Raw genomic sequence first — 22046 nt, 5'->3', positions numbered from 1 at the left:
CTGTGAAGTACGCCTAAGGTATGGTAGTTCCCCTCCTCATTTTACAAAAACTAAAAATAAGCCTTGGAAAGATCAACCTGAACTGCAGGTAACTGTACTGCCCATCAGAACAAAGTTCAACATTCTCTAAAAGAATGGAACAAAATCAAGCAGTAAACAATGTAATATTCACATTGCTTGGAATCCAATGAAAAAGTATTAGATATGCATGCATATAGGAAAATGTAGCCCATAACCAGGAGAAAAATCAATCAATAGAAACAGACCCAGAAGTAACACAGATTATGGAAGAGCAGACAAAGACGTTAGAGCAACTATTATAAATATGCTCAAAGACTTACAGGAAAACATGAACATAATGAGAGGAAAATGGGAGATATTTTCAAAAGAATCAGATTGAACAAATGCCAAGATAGACTATATGGACCAAAACAAGTCTTAAATTTTAAAAAGGTAAAATCATATAGAGTTGTTCTCCGATCACAGAAGCATTTAATTAGACAGAAAGGTATTTGAAAAATCCTGTATATTTTTGGAAATTTAAAAACACAAATCTAAATAACTCACAGGTCAAAGAAGAAATCACCAAAACAGGGCTAAAATATTTTGAATCACATGAAAATGGAACCACAATATGTCAACATTTGTGGGCAGCAAATAAAACAACATAAATGCTTATATTAGAAGAGAAGACGAACTTCCCTGGTGGTCTGGTGGGTAAGACTCTGCACTCCCAATGCAGGGGGCCCAGGTTCGATCCCTGGTCGGGGAACTAGATCCTGCATGCATGCGCCAACTAAGAGTCCACTTGCTGCAACTAAGAAGTCCACATACCACAACTAAGAAGCTTGCATGCTGCAACTATAAGCCTGCATGCTGCAACTAAAAGATCCCACATGACGCAATGAAGATCCTGCATGCCATGACTAAGACCCAGCTCAGCCAAAATAAATAAATAAATAAATATTAAAAGAAAAATGAAGAGAAGAAAATTGTAAAAACAATGAACTAAGCTACCATTTTAAGAAGCTAAAAATAAGAACAAATTAAACCCAAAGTAAGTAGGAAAAGGAAATAAAACTAAAAGTAAATATCAGTGGAACAGACACTAGAAAAATGATAAAGAAGATTAATGAAACCTAAAGCTGGTTTATCATCAACAAAACTGACAAAAATCTACCTGTATTATCAAAAAAAAAGGGAGAATATACAAATTATTAATATCAGAAATGAAAGGTAGGGGAGGGACTTCCCTGGTGGCACACTGGTTAAGAATCCATCTGCCAATGCAGGGGACACAGGTTCAATCCCTGGTCCAGGAAGATCCCACATGCTGCGAAGCAACTAAGCCCATGTGCCACAACTACTGAGCCTACACTCTAGAGCCCGTGAGCCACAGCTACTGAGCCTATGTGCCACAGCTACTGAAGCCCGTGCGCCTAGGGTCCGTGCTCCGCAACAAGAGAAGCCGCCGCAATGAGAAGCCCACGCACCGCAACAAAGAGTAGCCCCCGCTCACCTCAACTAGAGAAAACCTGCGCGCCTACAGCCCATGTTCCACAACAAAGGGTAGCCCCTGCTCGCTGCAACTAGAGAAAACCCACACGCAGCAACAAAGACCCAATGCAGCCAAAAATAAAAATTAAAAAAAAAAAAAGAAATGAAAGGGGGACACCACTACAGATTCTACACATTAAAAAGATAAGAAAATAAAGATAAAGAATTTATGCCAATAAACCTAAAAACCTAGATGAAACATATGAATTCCCTGAAAAACACAAGTTATAAAAGTGATTCAACCTACATGGGCCCATGTACCTTAAGGAAATAAAATCTGAAGTTAATAACCTTCCCATAAGGAAAATGACTTCACTGGTAAATTCTATTAATTGTGTAAAAAGAAAATAATACTAATGCTACATGAAATCTTTCAGAAAATCTTTCAGAGAAGCTGGAAACACTTATTAACTCATTTTATGAGGCCAGCATTACCTCCAAACCAAAACCTGAAACATTATGAAAAAAGAAAATTATAGAACAATATCCTTCACAAACACAGATGTAAAAATTCTTAGCAAAATTTCAGCAGGCAAAATTGCAAAAACAATTTTCAAAAAGAAGAAGAAAACAGTTGGAAAACTTACGCTACCTGATTTCAAGACCTACTGTAAGACTGTAGTAAAACATCATGGCATTGGCAAAAATACAGATAAATAAATCAATGGAACAGAACAGAGAACCCATGAATAGACCGAAATTTATATGGTCAATTGATTTGTGACAACCGTGCCAAGGTAATTCAAAATGGAGAAGGCACAGTCTTTTTAATAAATGGTGCTAGAACAGATGGATATCCATATAGGAAAAAGAGGAACCTTGACTCTTACCTCAAGCCACACACAGATTTAACTTGAATGTATCATAGACTTGACATAAAAGCCAAAACTATAGAATTCTAGAAGAAAACATGAAAAAATCTATGTGCCTTTGGGGTAAGCAAAGGTAGGATACAAAGAAAGCATAAACCATCAAAGAAAAAAATGATAAACGTTGGAAAAATTAAAATCTCCCCTTTGAGAGACACCATTAAGAAAATGAAGAGGCAAGCCAAAGACCTGGAGAAAATATTTGCAATACATACACCTGACAAAAGACTATTCCAGAATACATTAATAACTCTTACATTTCAATAGGATAATCCAGTTTTTTTAATGGTCAAAATATTTTCATAGATACTCCCCAAAAGAAGGTAAGAGAATGGCCAATAAGCAAATGAAAAGATGTTCAACAACACTAGTCATTAGGTAAATGCAAATTAAAACCACAATGTGGTATCAGTTCACACCTAATATAGAATGGTTAAAAATAAAAGGACTGACAATACCAAGTGTTGAGTAGGATGAAAATCAAGTGGAACTTTCATATATTGCTGGTGGAAATGTAAAATGGTACAACCAGTTTGGAAAAGTTTGGCAGTTTCTTTGAAAATTAAACACACATTTGCCATACAAGCCAGTAAACCACTTCTAGATATTTCCCCAAATGAAATGAAAGCATGTGTCATATCAACACAAAGATCTGTACATGAATGTTCATAGCAGCGTTACTCATAATAGCCTCAAACTGGAAGCAACACAAATAACCATCAACAGGTGAATGGATAAACAAATTATGGCAAATCCATATAATGAGAAAGAACGTACTACTGACAGAGTCAACATGAATGAATCTCAAAAATATCTGTGAAAGTCAGATACAAAAGAACGCAATACTGTTTGATACCATGTATATGAAACTCTAGAAAGGACAAAATCTATAATGACAAAAAGAAGATTAGTGGTTTCCAGGGGTCCGGGTAGAGAAGGAGACTGACTGCAAAGGGGCCTAAGGGAACTTTTGGGGTAATGGAAATGTTTTAGATCTTGATTGTGATGGTGGTTTATATGAGAGCATAAATTTGTCAGACCTCATAAAAAAACAAACTCTTAAGATGGATGTCTTTTGGGACTTCCTTGGTGGCGCAGTGGTTAAGAATCTGCCTGTCAATGCAGGGGACACGGGTTCGAGCCCTGGTCCAGGAAGATCCCACATGCCGTGGAGCAACTAAGCCCATGCGCCACAATGACTGAGCCTGTGCTCTAGAGCCCATGAGCCACAACTACTGAGCCCATGTGCTGCAACTACTGAAGCCTGTGCGCCTAGAACCTGTGCTCCGCAACAAAGAAAAGCCACCACAATGAGCAGCCGGTGCACCGCAACAAAGAGTAGCCCCCGCTCACCGCAACTAGAGAAAGCCCGCACGCAGCAATGAATACCCAACGCAGCCAAAAATAAATAAATTTTTTTAAAAAATGGATGTCTTTTACTGATGTAAATTATATCTCAATAAACTTCATTTTTTAAAAAAACAAAAGAATATCCAAACATTACCAGGCATTTAAGGAATCCAGCAACAGGAAAAACAAAAAAGTTAGAAACAAAATGCTGACTAAAACAGAGGTAATACGGAGAATTTTTTTCAAAATTTAGAGCAATTCAAGAACATATTACACCCATAAAATGGATGCTTAAAAAAAAAAAAAAAAAAAAACAAGCAGAGAACAACAAAAACGATGGTGTGAGGTTAAAAATATAACCGCAAATAATGTAAAGTCAATGGATGTTTAGAAAATAATATAGAAGATTTCTTTAGAATAGAGCAAAGCAAAACCAAAAAAAATAGAATAATTAGAAAATAGAGGAAAAGAAGGTAAGAGACACAGAGGTCAATCTGTAAGACTGACCTTTAAGAGACTTAGAGGTCCCAACTGAAAGACAGCATCTGACTAACAGGAGAAACTCAGAAAGAAATAACAGGACAAATAGAGAAAGAAGTATTTTAAAAATAAAATAAATACGCACATAGAAAGATCCCAAGGAATGCCCAGCAAGTTGAACTTAAAAAAGCACCACGCCTAGTCACATATTTCTGAAGAACACAGCCTAGCAGCTTCCAGACAAAAAAAATCACTAAAAACTAATTAGAAAATCATATTGGTAGATGATTTCTCATTGGCAACACTGAATACAGAGAGAGCAATGTTCTGTGGCAAAATTTTTCATCCTAGATTTCTAAAAACAGTCAAGTAATAATCTAATGAGAGGTTCAACAAAGATGTTTCCAAATAGGTGAGGATTCAGAAAGTCTACCTCCCATAAACAATTTCTTAGGAAGTTACTCACAAATGTGCACTAGCAAAAGAAGGGTGTGAATCACTAGAGGAAGAGACAGGATGCAGCAATGAGTGGCTCAAAGTCAGAGGAGTAGTGAAACAAAGTCCCAGGAAGACAACTGTTCATCAAGCCTGTAAATAACCAACCCAAAGTAAACCAAAACTTCAGAGAAACTTCAGGAAATGGGGCAATTCAACAGAAACAGACGGTATGATGAAGTATTTGAAAAGAAAACGTTTAGGCTGTGATAAAGGCAAGCAGTACAAGAAAAACAGAAAGGCAACTATAAACTCCAGGAAAAACAAAGCAACGCAAAAAAGTCATGGTTTGAAAAAGCAGTACACTAAAATAGGGCGTAATTTTTTAAAAGTGATGCAGAATAAGAAACGAGAATCCAGATGTATTTATTTAAGAAAGAAGGACTCCTTCAGCCTCATAGGGTTATAACATTGAACCTACACTTGTGGTTGCAAAACAGAATGCAAATGTTTAACAACTCCAGCAAAGTAGCTGATAGAAGTTGTGATGTTAAAGGGAGTTACAAAGGTAGAGGAAAGGTTAGGGAAATAAAAAATTCTTCTCTTACTAAATGCTGGATCAAGAGATACTATCAAAAGAGAAAGAACAAAAGAATGATGTTTAAAGATATTATTTTAAATCATTATAAAAAATAAAAATATCCCTATATAACAAAACATTAGGGAGATAAACAGGGAGTAGTACTGATGAGCTAAATCTTCATCTTTCCGAGTAGGAAGTCAATAGTTATTATCTGAAGTTTAGATATCAAGAAATAGAGCATAGCGGGCTTCCCTGGTGGCACAGTAGTTGAGAGTCCGCCTGCCGATGCAGAGGACACGGGTTCGTGCCCCGGTCCAGGAAGATCCCACATGCCGCGGAGCGGCTGGGCCCGTGAGCCATGGCCGCTGAGCCTGCGCGTCCGGAGCCTGTGCTCCGCAGCGGGAGAGGCCACAACAGTGAGGCCCGCGTACCGCCAAAAAAAAAGAAGAAAAAGAAATAGAGCATAGCATATTATCTGGATTTACGGGCAAAGGAACTATCAGAAGCACCAAAAATAGAGTTAAAAGTAGTTGTATCTGAGTACTGGGAATAGGGATAGGTGGGACAGGAGCCTTGCTTTTTTATCACATACTCTTCTACACTAATCACCAAGCGCGAACGTCATGATTACCAAAAAAGGGAGGGCACAAATTCTTCAACATTTTCTAATAAGAGATGGTGTATGTCCCATCCCCTTGAATCTGTGGGGCTTTGAACTCACTTTTAACCAGCAGAACATGGCAAAAGTAACATTGCCTGTTCCTAAGGACACTGAGTGGCTTTTGGAGCCATGAGTCTTCATGTAAGTCCAATTACTCTGCAGCCTTGATGCTGAGAGGAAGCCCAGGACACAAGGAGAGGCAAGGTGTAGTTGCTTTGATCCACAGCCCCAGCTCAGGTCCTAGCCTACATCAACCAGCTTGCATGAACACCAGACTTGAGAATGAAGACATCATCTCAAGATGAATCAAACCCCCAGCTGCTGTGTCAACTCCAGCTGAAGCCTCAGACGTCAGAAAGATAAACCATTCTCACTGTGCTCTGTTCCCCAGCCACTGAATCCTTGAACATAAGAAAATGGTTGTTTTACGCCCCTAAATTCTGGGCTAATTTACTACACAGCAATATTTATCAGAACAATTTCTTTAACAGAAAATGTAATTACTTTAAATAAAAAACGACAAACGACTCCCTTGGTATTCTACTTTAGTAACAACTCCTTGCAACACACCTGACAATCGACTGGGACCACCACAGATTTTCATCCTATTCTATCTTTCCGTATTCTATTCCATTCCATTCTTCCCTTTTTTCCTTCCTCTTTCGCTTTTTTCTCCTTTTCTTTCCATTATTATTATTAGTAGTAGTAGTAGTCATAACTAAGTAATGTCAGACCCCTTAGATGATGATAATCAACTGATCTAAGCAGAAAAGAAAGGTGCTTGGAATGGCAGCACCAAACAGGAGTATTGGGACAAGGTTCACGATGGGACTAGCCACTTGTGAGGACAGCTACAGACGCTTATACGACGACTTTACAACTTATGTCAAACTCTTTAAGAGAATGTATGTCAATCCTTTTTATAAAATTTCACAACCCAGAGAATCTGAAACTATGTCTTAAAATTCCCACCAAAACATCTAAGTCAATTCTGCCGCAAATGATGCAACCATATAAAATGCCAGTTAATACTGTTTATATAAAATTATGTTCATAATTGAATGAAAACATCAGAAGAATTAGTTCAGAGAGGATATATCTTAGTGTCCAGTCTACTTGCTAATCATTAAATTATTAAATAACTCCTAATCGCTAAGTCATAATCCAATTTATTACTATAATTATTAGAGACTATATAATCCTAGAGTTCTAAATGCAATACTAATGAGTGAATAGAAAAATAACATATGTGCTAAATTTTGGTGTTAATATACACTTTTACTCTCATAAAACTTGTGTGAAAGAGTAACCTTTGCTCCCAGTTTAATTATTCAGTAAGTCACTCAACAGATATTTATGTGCCAGGCACTGTTCTAGATATTGAGGATAAAAGCACTGAACAAAATGGACAAAACTTCCTGCTCTCATGGAGCTTATGTTCTAATGGGTAACTTACATTCTGTATTAATTCATGCATTACTTCAACATATTTGAGTGCGAGGCACAATGGACAATGTAAAGATGGCTAAAATAAGGCTCCCAAGAAAAAGCAATCAGACAACTATGACATTTTTATCATTATGGAATTAAAAGAATGATAGTCTGAGTTTACTTATTCAACAAGCACTGGCTGTGGTCTTTCCAAACGTGCCAGAATTTTCATCTACTTTCAGATCACTAGGTTTCAAATTTTGAAGTCTAAGAAAATTCAGATTTACGTAAGCAATGCCAGGTTCTGTCACTGTTTTACATCTTCACCATACACTCTCTCTCACCTCTACCCCAACTTAGCTCATCTTCTGCCACATTCTTCCCTCCTTTTAATGAGCATGTGGTCCTTTCAGTTCATAAGATACATCTCTTGACCATTCTCTACTGGCCTAATGATGGTTTCACCTCTCAATTTTATTTCATCAACTAAAGTGGGAAAAAAAAAAAACTATACCGTTTTTCATAAACAAAGATGCGACTCTTGACTCATCTCAAAAATCCTGTTTTTCTAGGATCAGGAATTGGTACCACCGAATCAACCATGCTTTTGTATAGTTCTGGAAACCAATCCCATCCCTCTGAGTCAATCTTTTTCTCTTTGCAAAACTAACTGGTTTAGTTGAGGACCCAACTGGCATCATCAACCCTAAGTTCTAGTCTAATGAACTCTTGGTTAGCTAAATTATGACTGATTAAACTTCACGGGCTTCAAATAATTTGTAATGCCTAAAAGGATGTCGCAACTCTTTTTTGTGTCTTAATATGTAAGAAGTGTGTTATTTCAAAGAAGGGATGCTGTCCTAGTTCTTTAAGGGGACTTCCATAATTTAAATACACTTCATTCATGATCAGCAACAACAGTCCATTCTAGCCCAATCTCTAAATCTATCTCTTGCTTTCTTATGGCTCAACAAGAAAACATCTCATTTTTACCCAAGGCTATTTAATAACTTCTTTAGGTGATTCTACACAGTTGGAACGTAGATGACATCATCTAAAACTCTCAGCTTGAAACTACTCAGATAGTTTCTTGATTTCCACCAGAAAGTTTTAAAATGTATTGGTCAGAGACAATAACCTAAAATTTTAAATGCAAAGACGTCTTTTGTTTTTCTTGTTCTGCTGCTGAACAGGGTTAAGTGTTAACGTTCCCAACTTTACACTTTTATACCTTCTAAAAAGAAAACATTTTAGGAAAAGTAAATGTTTTATACTAATCATTAGGAATACCTAACACAGAAAATTTTGAGATTACTTAGCAATCAAAGGAAACAAAATAAAAAATATATTTCACTAGAGATTACTGCCCCTGAAACAGAACTGCTTCCTTTCTGTGGACAGGTCTTAATGACTTAAACACAGAATATATGAAACGAAATTTGAAATGTCATAAGGCAGTCATGCCATAAGAGCCTCAGAAAACAAACAAGCAGCAATTCCAATGCGTAACCTCAAAAGGAATAATTCTGTTTGAGATTTTGAAATTAAAAAAGAGAGGGAGAAAGAACGAACAAAGAATTCAACTCCTCTTTGAGTTAATTTGAATAGTGAAATAAAAAAGAAATCATCAAACTCCCAACAATTTTGACAATGTGTTCTCAGGAGTGCTATGTCCTCAGACCTGCCCACAATAAATCCATTAGTGAATAGGATACAGTATTGGGTAAAGGCGACACAAATTACCAATACATAGATTAAAGATTGTACTTTACTATAATTACTATAAATCCAATACTTTTCAGAAATACTTAGTTCCATTCATACTTTCACATTGTGTGTGTGTGTGGGGGGGATGAAAGCACTACCAATCAGCAATACAGATATCTGTGTACATGTCAGTTTCCTCCACAAAATTATAAACTACTCAAGGGCAGAATTTGTTTTGTTAATATCTTATATTTGTGTAATATTTGACCTTCATAAACATAATTCCATTTGATCATAGTAACTCTCAGGTCAAAAGAGTTGTAATAATTTCTATTTTATTGTGGGAAACTCCAGGTCACTCAGCTAATAGAAGAGTCAGAATAGAATCAATTATTCTCTTAGTCCCTGACTGGGAACATATTTTAAACTTATTACAATGGAAAATTTCAAATATATACAAATGAGGAGAGAATAGTATAAAGAATTTCCACAGCTTCAACAATGTTCAGCTTGTTTCAGCTCTACCCCATTTTGAAACAAATTTCAGAGTTAATACCATTTTGGGGGTAAACATTTCAAGATGTAGGTACTTTCTGTAATCACTGTCAATCAAGTTTAACAAAATGCTTAATACGGCAGATAATCAATAAATACTTGTTGAAAGCTATAGATCTAACATATGCTTTCAGACATTATTACCCAATTCTGACTAAAAAAAAATCAATTCTGAATTCCTAGATGGCACATACTCATTCCTTCATTCACAGATATTTATTCTGGGCTACAAGATGCTGGCCATCACGCTAAGTGCCTGGGATACAGCAAGGAACAAGAAAACAAGGGTTTTTCCAGTACAGAAAGCCAAATTAGTGGGGGAAAAAAGTAGAAGAATTCAAGCAATTGATTAAAGTGTATCCAGAATACGTTATTACATTAAAAGATGTGCAAACCGTTTTCAACTTTTACTGGATGTGTGCACATTTCCTAATGTTAATGTCTTCTCTACGGTATGTAAATTAAGTCCAAGACTGTACAGTTAACTATGGGAATTACTTAAATTTTAAAACTCACTTTAAGATAAACTATAAAGATTGGAATAAAACAAAAATGAAACTTTCTCTTTTCAGTATTTATTATTCCCAGGAAACCAAGTAAGCATAACCCAATATACAGATCCATTTTCCCTCTTTATTTGACACTCCTTAGTATTAACATGCATGTGATGGAAATAATCCACGTGGTGCCTTACTCAGTAACTGGACGTCCTTTCCATTATTTCATTCACTTGTTCATTTATTTCCACTGGATGTAGAATGTAAACAGACATGACCCAAAACACATTCCCTGCCTCAAGGAGCTCACAGCTGGGGTGTGGAAAATGGCGGGTGGGGGGGAAGATTAATATTATATCTTACATAACAGACATAATAATATTAAAGAGCAGACATAGACTAAGTGCCATAAGGGAGGGCCAAAGTTGTCAGGGTTCAAAGGAAGCAGAAATTTTATCCAAATGAAGGTATTAAGGAGTACACCACACACACAAAAAGGTGGCATTAGAGCTTGGTTCTGACAGATGCTTCAACAGGTGGAAAGAGTGGTACAGGGAGGAACACTGTGTACACATTCTGAGATCAGCCCCAACTAAAGTCGAAGAGGTGATGGCAAGGAGCATATATATGTAGGGGAAATGGATTAGTCAGTCTGACTGTAGGATACATGCAGCAAATGCACACGAAGAACACAAGGAAATCCTATCAAAGTTGAAGCTAGTACTAAAGATGAAGAAATGGACAGTCACAGGGAAAATTTAAAATATCAATAAGTATTTGAATGCTCTTATTATACAGCCTTGGTATACAGATACTGTACAGTTAATACCAATAATCTCCCAGTGTTAGGCGGAGATACCTACTCATGCTATACGCAACTCTAAAAGGATGAAAAGTTCTCATCTAAGGGGTCTATAATTTATTCTACATCATTCATTCAGGAAACATATTGGGCAACTAACAGTACGGACACTGCTATTCAGGAATATAAAAGATACATGCAATCCTTGTCTTCAAGTCAGCAAACATAAAATCATTAAACAGAAAATACTTTTCTCTCCCAAAGGAATGTTTTCTAATATACAGTGACTATTAGTCATCCTGTCCTGTTAACACTGGATATAAACCTGCGTTTGAACCTTAGTCATCCTCAGTTTGTATCTACAATGCATATAACTAAGGAATAAAATAGCTGACTAAAAATACGACAATTCTTTTATGCATTTACAAAACAATTCCTACACAGGCCAAAGGGGGTTGGTTTAGGTTAAACCTAAGACCCTCTTCAATGAAAAAATTCTTATACTGTGATTCTAACTCTACTGAACTAAAATCCTTTAGGAAGGGTAAACAGGAATCAATAATTAAAACGGCTACTTAAATGACAAAGTCAGTTACCGTCCAAATTTAGGTAAACTACTAAGTGTTTAATAATGATTCCATCCCAAATGGACTTCCAGGCTACTACTGCACACTCACACAGATTCCTGCCACATGCCTTAAGATGCCTTTATTTCACCTCAGTGGAGAGCAGTTACACGTGCAGCTGGTAAAACAAAATCAAGTATGGCAGCACACTGGTGACATTCAAAACAACTGCCCAGTGGCTCTTATAAAACTCCTCCCTCTGACTGCTCACCTGCCTGTCCCAGCAGACTTAGCATCTACAGAACACCACTCAAATGGTAACCTTTACATAGGCAGGCTTGTTACCAACCACCTGTGTCCATTTTCAGTGCTACCTCCTGGCCCTTGAACATAGCCCAACATTACCAATACTACCTTCTTCTACTGCCACTCCTCCTGCACCCAGATTTCATCCCTGCTATGTTCTCCCACAGCAGGAAGCTCACAATTAATTTCTTTCCTAAGAAGACTGAGAAGCTTATCTGAACTTCATAAGAAATAGAAATCGTGTTACTAGTTCTTCAAGAAGCATGGGTAAAACATATTTGCTTAGGTGTCTAGAGGTTGTTATGCTACCTAATTTTCAAGTATTATGGTATTTATTTCACTAAATGGGTATTAGATGCCAGAGCTGCATTATGTAATAGCTCACTCATATGACGAGTACCAAGCATTTAGATGTTTTTAACTATTCTGTCTAAAATGAATTCAATATTATTACTTAATTATTTAACTACATTATTTACCCATCTTATTATTTAACTCCAGCTATTTAAATAATCATAGTTATTACCCAACTTCCTTAAAAGCAGAATTTAATGGATAATCATCACACTTTTTACAGATTTACTTCAGTAAGGCATACTGCAGAATTCAGGAATTTCCTGAGTTGATATGTCATTTATTCCTGGCAAACTATCACCTTTGTCTACATATAGCTCATATTTTCCGAACTAGAAATGTACTCACTTGAGTTAACTTCTTCCACCAAACAAAAAGAATTATTTTAAAATTTCTACTCAGATTTTAAAGAAAGTCAATGACTTTAAAATGGCATGACAGACAAGCTGCCTGATCTCTGGCCTTTAGGTTCTTTATCTATAATATAAAAGGGTTGAAAGACTTCCAAAGTATCTTTCAACCCTAATATTCATGAGTTTCCAACGACACAGTGTGAGTACTGGATGTTTTGTTCTTAAAAAACATTCCTAGAAAATCATCAATAGTGAGGCATATTTTTTTAAGGGTAATTTACTTTTAACAAGGAGTCTATTTTCATAGATATCCATTTACCCTTGTCTTAAACATAAGAAAATACACCAAAAGATATTCACATTTATACAAGTTTCCCTTTTAGAAGCCATTTTCTCCTTGATAGAAAACTTCTAGTAATTCCATGGTGATAATAGTTGTGTGAAAAGGATACAGTGCAGGGCTTCCCTGGTGGCGCAGTGGTTGAGAGTCCGCCTGCCGATGCAGGGGATATGGGTTCGTGCCCCAGTCTGGGAAGATCCCACATGCCGCGGAGCGGCTGGGCCCATGAGCCATGGCCGCTAAGCCTGCGCGCCCGGAGGCTGTGCTCCGCAACGGGAGAAGGGAGAGGCCCGCGTACAGCAAAAAAAAAAAAAAAAAAAAAAAAAAAAAAGGATACAGTGCAATCAATGGCAACAATTCAGCACTACCAAGTTCTGCAGGAACAAGGAATGGGCAGAACATCATTGTGAAAATGTGTATTTACTAAATAAGCTCAATAAATTGGGACCTTCTCAGGAACTGTTAGAGAATGAAAGACCAAACATACTTTCCACATACTGACATTTAAAAAGGCAATTTAAACTCCTGCTTTTCCTGCCTTCACTGAGACAAGCCCTAATAAACATATTATTCACCTACAAAACAACACTTTTATTCAGAAGGATTCCCATGAACTAACCCACCTGAGGTTATGACCTAATAATCATTGAGCTGCACGCATTTTTCTGGCGTTTTTAAGCAGTGATTAAATATACTAATAATCATGATTTAACATATTTAGACACAAGTTTACTCACTGAAATACCATGAGTTGTAGTTTCATGAACCAGTACTTGAATTTGAATTACCTTTACTGCTACACTAACAAATTTAATCCCTGGAGACAACACTGATAGCACTTACCAGGACTTTGTAGTGACATGATACTATCATGTATCGGGGGTTATGATGATCATCTTACTTCTTCAAAAACAGGGGAATTACTTGGGAGGAGTAGCCAGGTATGATTTACCCAAGTATCTTTCCTAGCACCTAACCCCACGTTTTTTAAACATTAGGTCCCTTCCTAAATCCTTGTTGAGTAAGTGGAGTTCAAATGTTCGTATCTATATCTATTAATTACATGTCAACATCTTCTTATACTGATCTCTTTGTTTGTGCCTAAAGTGAAATTTAATCCCCCAAAAGCATTTGATTCTGATTAGTGTTTTAGTTATCTAACTATTCAATCAGCAAATTCAGGGTAACCAAATTACCACAAATATTAGTTGCTCTGAAAAAAATGGTTAGCTTAAATATAGCAAAACAAGCCAATGGAAATAAAGAGAACTGAATTTTTAAAAAGATAAAAGAACTGCTCATCCCATTACAAGGTTAAGTTCTGTAAATGCAGAGACTTTTTTGACTTGTTCACTGATGTATCCCCAGCTTCCAGCAGTGTCTGGCAAATACTGGGCCCTCAGTAAATATTTGATGAATGAATAGATTGCTGATAAAACATATTACTTTATCTATTATATATATTTAGTTCAGAATGTAAAATAGGATTCGTTTGTGGAGTGCAGAAGCTCTAATGTAAGCTGATACTGAAGTGTGATTCTGGCAAAGTCTCCAGGATTTGGGATTACCAACTGCAAAATACAAGTAAGTCTACATCCCAGACACTGACTGGCTGATCGAGCCTGGGCCTGGGATATATCAAGCACAGGTAAGCAAGAATTTCAAGTTATCATCCCTGTGCATGCAGGCAGTACCAGTGCCAGCAATAACAAGACAGTTTTTTGGGCAAATCCATCAAAATTAAATCTTAAACTTTTGAAAAATGAATATGTTTATTATGCTCCTTCAAGCTTAGAAGCTTAACTATCTGTGGGAGGTGCCTATGATCATGATCAATTACTTGGGACTTGAAGGCACTTATTAAGGCGTCTGCCCTTTTAAGAAACCTTTATAGAACCAGCCATAGGACTGTAAAACGGATCCTGCGGGACAACAATAAATGACAGGTTTGGGGGCCCAACTTTGACAACTCTCCCTTGGAAGGAAAGAATTTGTTGTCACCTGTGCTTGACTTCCTGATCCTGCCTGAACAAATATCAGCATCCTCTAAAATCTGAATTCCTAGTCCAGCTAAGTAAGTCATGGGGGCCAGTAATTGCCCCAAGGCAGAAGTGGAAGAGAAGAAACAGGAAGGAAACAAAACGGAATGGAGATCTGCAGCTCGTGAGGATGACATCATCAATAATTTTCTGAAGTGTCACTGAATTTCATGGCATTTGACTGATGGTCTTTTCTGACAAACTACAGTCTCATTATATTCAAGCAGCTTCTTGGTTCCAGAGCCTGTAATGTCTGGGCTTGAGTATGACTTGTTCTACAGGAAAGGTCAGGTGAACTGAGGCCTTACTGGGAACTTTCTCCATGGCAAGGGCCACGCTAACCTGCCTGAACACAAATAATATGTGGACATTTGAAGCATTCTTAAATTTACAAAGTGTTTTCATATACACTATCTCAGTTTCTCCTCACAATTCTTAAGAGGTAGATGTCATCATCACCACTTAACATGTGACATAGTTTTAGAAAATGATGCCTTTGTCTTCAACTTGTAAGTATAGTCTCCTAAAATTTCTCAGTATAGAATCCAAGACATGGGTTAGTTAGAAATCTGTAAAGACATGCCAACCTCAAGAGACTAAATCAAGAGAATAAGATGGATTAGCCAAAATCTACCAGCACAATGACAAAAACAACCTTCCTCTGTCACAAGAATAAATTGTGTTTTTTAAAGGATGTTACACCGGGGTGCCTCTGTAACACTGCTACAATTGGAAGAACATGATTTTATTTATATACATGATAATCATCCTTAACTGGACACTATCCAAAGGTAACAGACAAAATAAAACAAGAACTTTGGACCTACAATTCTAGTGGTGGAATTCACCCTTTGGGAAGTGTCTAGGTGATTCCACTAAGAAGATAACTAAGTTACAGGGGACAAAATGTACCCTTAACTTTTCTCTCCAATATCACAAAAGACTCCCCAAAAGGGTTTTTGTTGTTTTTCAACAAAGAAAACATACACACAAAAGGTTATCTATTGCTTTTATTTATAATCCCATCTTCCTAAAACACTGATTCCCTCAGTCTCATTATCTTTTGTCCCTCTCTTCTTTACTGGCTAAAATAGAGGTATATTAGGGTCCTGTCATTATAGCCATTTACTACTTTATTTAGGTATTTATGATTCTTTGCTGCCTTCTAGCCTGAGTCTGACTGTGTCAGGAACAAAGCACAACACAAATCATCCAACCTGGGATAAGAGGAGACAAGCTGAAACCTCCCAGGAAGATTCTGTAGACACTTGGGCTCCCTGAAACTATAGAGGGCTTGGTATTTCAAAGGTCAGCCTTGGGTCTCTCCGCTTTGATGACTAATGTTAAACTGTTTGACTTTTTTACAAAAATATTTAGCTGTGCTTATTTACATAATTTCATCCACAGCACACATACAGTAGTAGACACATATTTGTTGAACAGAACCCCTAGACGGATGAGAAGACAGGAAGAAGACCTCAAGACCTCCTTTTTGGAACATACTATCTTAGGAGTTGAGAAAGGTGAAATCACACCCTGATTTGTAGAAGTTTCTGGGCATTCCTTTTCAGCTTAAAACTATGCACCTCTGTTTTAAAAAGAAAAGGATGACACACCACACAATGTCAAACACACAATGGGGAAATTCCAGGATCACTAAGAAAACATCATATATCTTAAGCGACAAACACTTTGGTTTAATACTGGTTACCACACAAGAGAGGCTATAAGTACTGGTGCCTCCTCACCCACCAGCACAACCCACCCAGGAAAAGCAAGGGCAGGACCTTTAGAATATAAAGATTCCACAACCAGGACTCACATCTGACCCTTTGGAGAAGGAGTCTAAGGACTATGCTGGCCCAGAGACATAAAGTAATGCAAACAGGTAACATTTTGGGAAGAAATTTTTTAAATGACACAAACTGGGCATCAGCACTGAAGTCCTCAGACCATCAGAAATCCTTATTATTATGCAACGTTAATAAAAAGAAACTGTAGGTGTGACTGGCAAAACTATTCTTAAAAGTTTCTGCACTTTTAAACCTTATTTCTACTAGGCCCCGACAATAAAGCTTTCTTTCTACTAATCATCACCATATCCTCAGACCTCTCACTCATTCTCTCAAAAATTCCCCCAATGGCCATGGAAACCATGCTGGGGCTGGAGGGGCGCGTCTCAGGTTGGCCTGTTCTGTCCCTAAAAGACGCCCATCTTTCTGGATCCCTTTCAGGGTGGGCAGGGAGAAAACACTTAGAACTTGCACAGCGGCAAGGAGGCCTGCGCAGGTCACATTTTATGACTTGTCTTTCTGTTCGCTGTCTGGCAAGGTCACCGGCTCTGGCTCGTGGCTCTGTCGACAAAACTTACTCTCACTCGGTAAGGTCAACGGGTCGCGCCGGGCCTCCCTAGCCGCCCCCCCGCCCCTCAATCTTCGTGGGCCCCAGGATCCCTGTCCCGGCCCTCCCACGGCGCGCGGCCGCAGACGGCGCGGGCGCCGCTCCACCGCTCACCTGACCACGTTGGGGTGCTCGAAGGTCTCCAGGTGCCTCAGCACCGCCACCTCGCGGATGGTAGAGAGCGGCATGCCCTCCTCGCCGGTCTGCACTCGCACGCGCTTCAGCGCCACGAAACGGCCTCCGTTCTTCAGGTCCCGGGCCTTGAACACCTTCCCATAGGCGCCCTCCCCGATCTCCGCCACGCATTCGTACTGCTGGTCGGCACGGCTCAGGCCGTCCTTCTCCATGCCGCCCGGACGCCGCCCGGCACGGCGCCGCTGGGGCGGGCGGGGGGCGCGCTCGGCTCGCTCGTGGCCGCTGCTCGCCTCCTCCCGGACCCCCGGCCCGCTCCCTCGCGCCCTAGAGCTCGATCTCGCTCTCTCTCACCCCCGCCGACTACCGCGGTCCGGCGCTCGGACTCTCGCGGCCGCCGGGGCTGGATGGAGCGACCTCCCCGCGGGCGGGCACAAGCCTGGTGCCGCCGCTGCGAAACTCCGCCTGCCGAGTCGCCGAGGAGCAAGCCGATCCCTCCTCTTCCCTCCCCGAAGCTCAGTCCTCTGTACAGGCACCAAGGCGATTACATAGTCTTTGCCCGAGCGCGTCTCACTCCACAGTCCTTCCACCTAAAAGAGAAGACGGGGGGACAAGAAGAAAGTGTAATCAGACATCCCAGGCGCCTTCCTCGGGGTTCCTGTAGACACCCCTCCTCCTCCTTTACGAAGCCCCCTTCGCTACCCTCTGCGAGCTCCTGCCCTCTCCCAGGCCGCTTAATCCTTCCTGGTTCCTCCGGGAAAAGCGAAGTTACTTTTCTTTCCCTGCAGAGCTGGAGCCGTCTTCGCGCGGAGAGGTTGCAGGGGCCCCTCGGGGATGAGCGCGGGGCGCGAGACGCAGTGGAACGAGAGGGGGCGTGCCAAGCAGCCCAGAGTGTGCCGGGAGCGCGGGGGAGGGGAGGCGCCGGGCACGTCAATGTCACAGCTTAATATTTATCCTTATATCATTGTGCTGTGCTGCTACCCTCCCCGCCTGCCCAGGCCTGGAGGTGCAGGGAGAGGGGCTCCTGGGATGCCGTGGGGCGTTTCGGGGTCGTGCACAACCTGGTGTGGAGAGACCGCGGGTCCACTGGTGTGCGGCCGCAGAATGTGGGTGGGGGCTCCCAGGACCCTGTAACCCGAAGCTGGGAGTGTGCGAGAAGGGGTGGTCAGACATCTGCTCGGAAATTGCTTCCTTTCTTTCCACTTTCAGTTTTTCTACGAGGACACATTTTAAAACGACTTGCACACACAAATGGTCTTTTTAGGGTAAAGGAATCTGGATTGGAAGCGGAATTCTTCCTCCGACCTAGAGGACCTCCCTGGTGGAGACCCATCAGGTCGGGGAGGGCTGGAGCTCCCGCTCCTCGGGGGTGGGTGAGCGACAGGGCCCTGGGGGTGGGGTGGGAAGTCGCCCACGGGACCCTAAGAGTGGGAGAAAGAGGTGTTCACCGCACTTCAGCTTGTCGTCTCCTTGGAGAACAACTTCAGAAGGAAGGCAGCATAACCGTGACTCGCCTAGAAATTTTCAACCGATTGAACCTGAGCAAAACTCAGCCTCCCCTTAAAAGGGGTGGGCGGGGGGAGTAAATGCTGAGCCTCCAGGGGAAAGTGAGAAGGGGTTGCGCCCTTGAGGCCTGGACTCGCGAACCCTTCCCCACTCCCAGGGTCGTCCCCAAAGTAGGCAGCAGAGGTGGCTGCTCCATTCCCCTTTCGGCTTAAGGCCGGGTCCGAACAGCAGCCAGTGGCCCCCCCAGGAGCCCCCCACACAACAAAGCGGGGTGGGTAGGGGACGACGCACTATCCCTTCCCATTCGGCTGCAATCCAGGACCCAGGGAACCTCCTCCCCACCGCCGCTTTGGCCTCGGCCGGACATTCGCCACTACAGCCGCGTGTCCGAAATTCTCGGGGCACCTCGGAATTACCTGCCCGGCAACCGCTGGCGCGGTCGCCTTCTGCCAGGCATTATAGAAACAAAATGCGCGACCCCCACGGCCTGCGGGCGGAGGGGCCCGCAGCGAGGGCAGAGACCCTCACACTCACTCTATTCAAAACTCTCCTTAAAAGGTGAAGGCGAATCCTGGGGGAGCCGAGGAACGAGCCCCTAGAGCCAGCACCGCGGTCTGAGGCAGGCCGAGGGCCACACAGGTAGCTGAGGAGCCGCCGCAGGCTGCGCAGCCCGCCCCCTCCCGCGGCCCCCCCTCCCCTCCGCTCCCCAGTCCTGACCGCCGCTCGGCAGCGAAGGAAGCGTCGGGGACGTCCCACCCCCGCAGGGAACTGCGCCCGCTGCCCCCGCCTGGCCCCGCACCGCCCGCCCCGGCTCTCCCCCCTCGCTCCCGGGACTGTAGGCTCCGGCGGAGAGAAACGGGAGCAGCAGTGCCTTTTCCCCCCCTCTCCTCCACTTTTTTTTTGTTGTTGTTGTTGCTTTCCCACGCTGGCTGAATGTGTCTTGACCCCATTTCAAAAAAGTTTGACATAGTGCTTCAACATTTCCGCATTCCTCCGCGACTACAAAGGCTGCAGCCGCCTCCTTCTGCTTTCTGTCTCTGCTCTCTGTCTTCACACTCAATGAAATCCTTCATGTGCCTCTCCCGAAGCCTGCCAAGCACCGCAAGGGTCGCCACCAGCGCAGCGACAAGAGGCCGCACCGGGGACCACGACTCCCGCGTGTGCGCACAAGTAGATGCGCCCACGTGCACACTGACGGGCGCGGTGCTGGGCCCGAAGGTGCTCACCCCGGGGCGTGCGTTTTAACTTCGATATTTTAAATTAGAAACGTAAACTGGGAAACTAAAGCAAGCGTGCATCCTTGCGGGGCTTCCAGCCTGGGCACTGGCCGCCTGCGTGCACTCCTCTAAGTGTGCATAACACGCCCGCAGGGGTTGCCAGCAAGAAGTCTGCGTTAACATTTATCTCTTGGTGGGTAAGGTGGAGCCCACACCGTACCTCAACGAGCTTTCGGGGGACATAAACATAAGGCACCGAAACACATTCTCCCCCATGGAGTCCCCAACAGCAGTGCATTTTAAACCCTAAATGTGGATTATTATGTGAGTTTCCGAGTGGAGTTTGAGTTCCGTTTGAAGAAGCTGGATAAAAAGTGTTCGTGGGTGCGTTTGTGCTTAAGGCTATGTGTGAGCTGGCACAGGATCTCGGTGTTGGGGGTCGTCCCTCGTGTGGCGTCCTAATCTGGCGTCCTCTGGCCGGATTAGGAGAAACTCCTTTAGCTCCCCAAAACTAGCCCCCATAACTACCGCGCCTCGGTTCGTAAGGGGTTAACCAAAGCCTATTCCGAGAACCTACCGCCCCCCCCACCCGGTCCCCGTCCCCCCTACCCACCCTCGCCTCCGACACCGGCCAAGCCTCCAAATCTCCCCCGGGGACCCTCCCCCCCACCCCGCAGCCCACCCACCCGAGCGCACAGCTCCTTACCTGAGGGGCCCGGCCGCGTCGGGCCTCGCGAAGGGGCTGCGGGTATCAGTCCGACCTTCACACGTGTCCACGGCGGCGCGGAGCAGGTAACCCGGCTTGGAGGAAGGAGTTACCAGCACTCTCTTCGGCGAAGGGGTGGGCACTGCGGCGGAGGGAGGAGGGGCGGCGGAGGGCGCCGCCCGCGCCGCTCGCTGGGGGCGGACGGGGCTGCGGGGCTCCGGCCGGCGCTCGGGGCCCGAGCCGGGGAGGCGACGGGGGCGGGGTTGGGGGCCCCGGAGGCTGACTCTGCCGGAGACCCTCCCGGCGGCGGGGTTGGGGGCTCGGCTCTCAGTGGCAAGCGAGTGTGCAAATTAAAGCCTTCCGGAGAGAGGGGAGGCGGCCGAGACCCGGCTGTGCTCTGAGCCTCCCCGCTCCCTAGCTCTCTGCTCCGAGTGGGGGGCGAGAAAGAGGGGGGAGTTCAATGAAAATTTCCGGCTTTCACTGCAACTGGAGTGAGGGATCTTGCGACTAAAATAAGAGGCGTGAGAGGGAGAGTGGGATGTGTCGTCGGGAGTCGGCGGAGTTACCAAACCCAGGGTCGCCCAGAGTTGGGGTTTTGACAGAGTGAGGCGGGCTGGGCGTATCAGCAGTCTGTGATGTAGACGGATGGGAAAAACACAAAACAACCAACAATAATTATGAGGGGCCGGTGGGGATGGTAAATACCAACACTTTCCAAGAAACTGAAAAATCAGACCAAAAAAATAACTCTTCTCTATTAAAAAAAAAAATTGGCAGGACGCCTTGCAGAAAAGAAAATACTAATCTGTCCAAGCACTTTTCACTTTCAGCATGAGCTACATTTGTTTTGTTTTCCTTCGCTTCCTTTCGGCCTCACAAAGCCCTATCTTTTCCTTTTGGACAGAGGATATGACTTGGAAATTGTCAGGCACTCTTGTGGTTAACGATCTACTTGAAGGAGCTGGCCGGTTCACAATTATTAAGAGATTAGCAAATGCTGAGGGTTCACTAAGGTATTTCTGGGGAGGTAAAAAGCCTGAAATTGATTGTAAAGAACAGAACTGCAAGGTAATAGACACACACGCACACACACACAAAGAGGAAACAACACGATTCGGTGGGTGCTCAGTTTAAATGCATTATTGGAATTCTGAAATTTGAAACCTTGTAAGAATGTATACTTTACCTGCTGAGAAAACC

General features: G+C 42.5%; 1 protein-coding gene across 3 annotated transcripts in view; it reads right to left on the bottom strand.

Annotated features, from left to right (window-relative positions):
- Positions 1-20919, bottom strand: part of CDK6 (cyclin dependent kinase 6) — a 232631-nt gene extending 211712 nt beyond the window's left edge. The window contains exons 1-2 of one of the 3 annotated variants that reach the window (XM_060020528.1): positions 20847-20919; positions 17400-18007 (exon numbers count right to left, since the gene is read on the bottom strand). In XM_060020528.1, the coding sequence (XP_059876511.1) occupies positions 17400-17632 (233 nt within the window). In that variant the 5' untranslated portion in view covers positions 17633-18007; positions 20847-20919. Of the gene's footprint in view, positions 1-17399; positions 18008-18119; positions 18230-19457; positions 19535-20846 lie in introns of those variants that run through there. The other 2 variants (XM_060020529.1, XM_060020527.1) reach the window with 2 other exon arrangements.
- Positions 20920-22046: the final 1127 nt, after the last annotated feature.

This window comes from Delphinus delphis, chromosome 9 (assembly GCF_949987515.2).
Source record: "Delphinus delphis chromosome 9, mDelDel1.2, whole genome shotgun sequence".
In the NCBI taxonomy this organism is placed as follows: Eukaryota; Metazoa; Chordata; class Mammalia; order Artiodactyla; family Delphinidae; genus Delphinus; species Delphinus delphis.
This window is presented reverse-complemented; position numbering and strand designations above follow the sequence as displayed.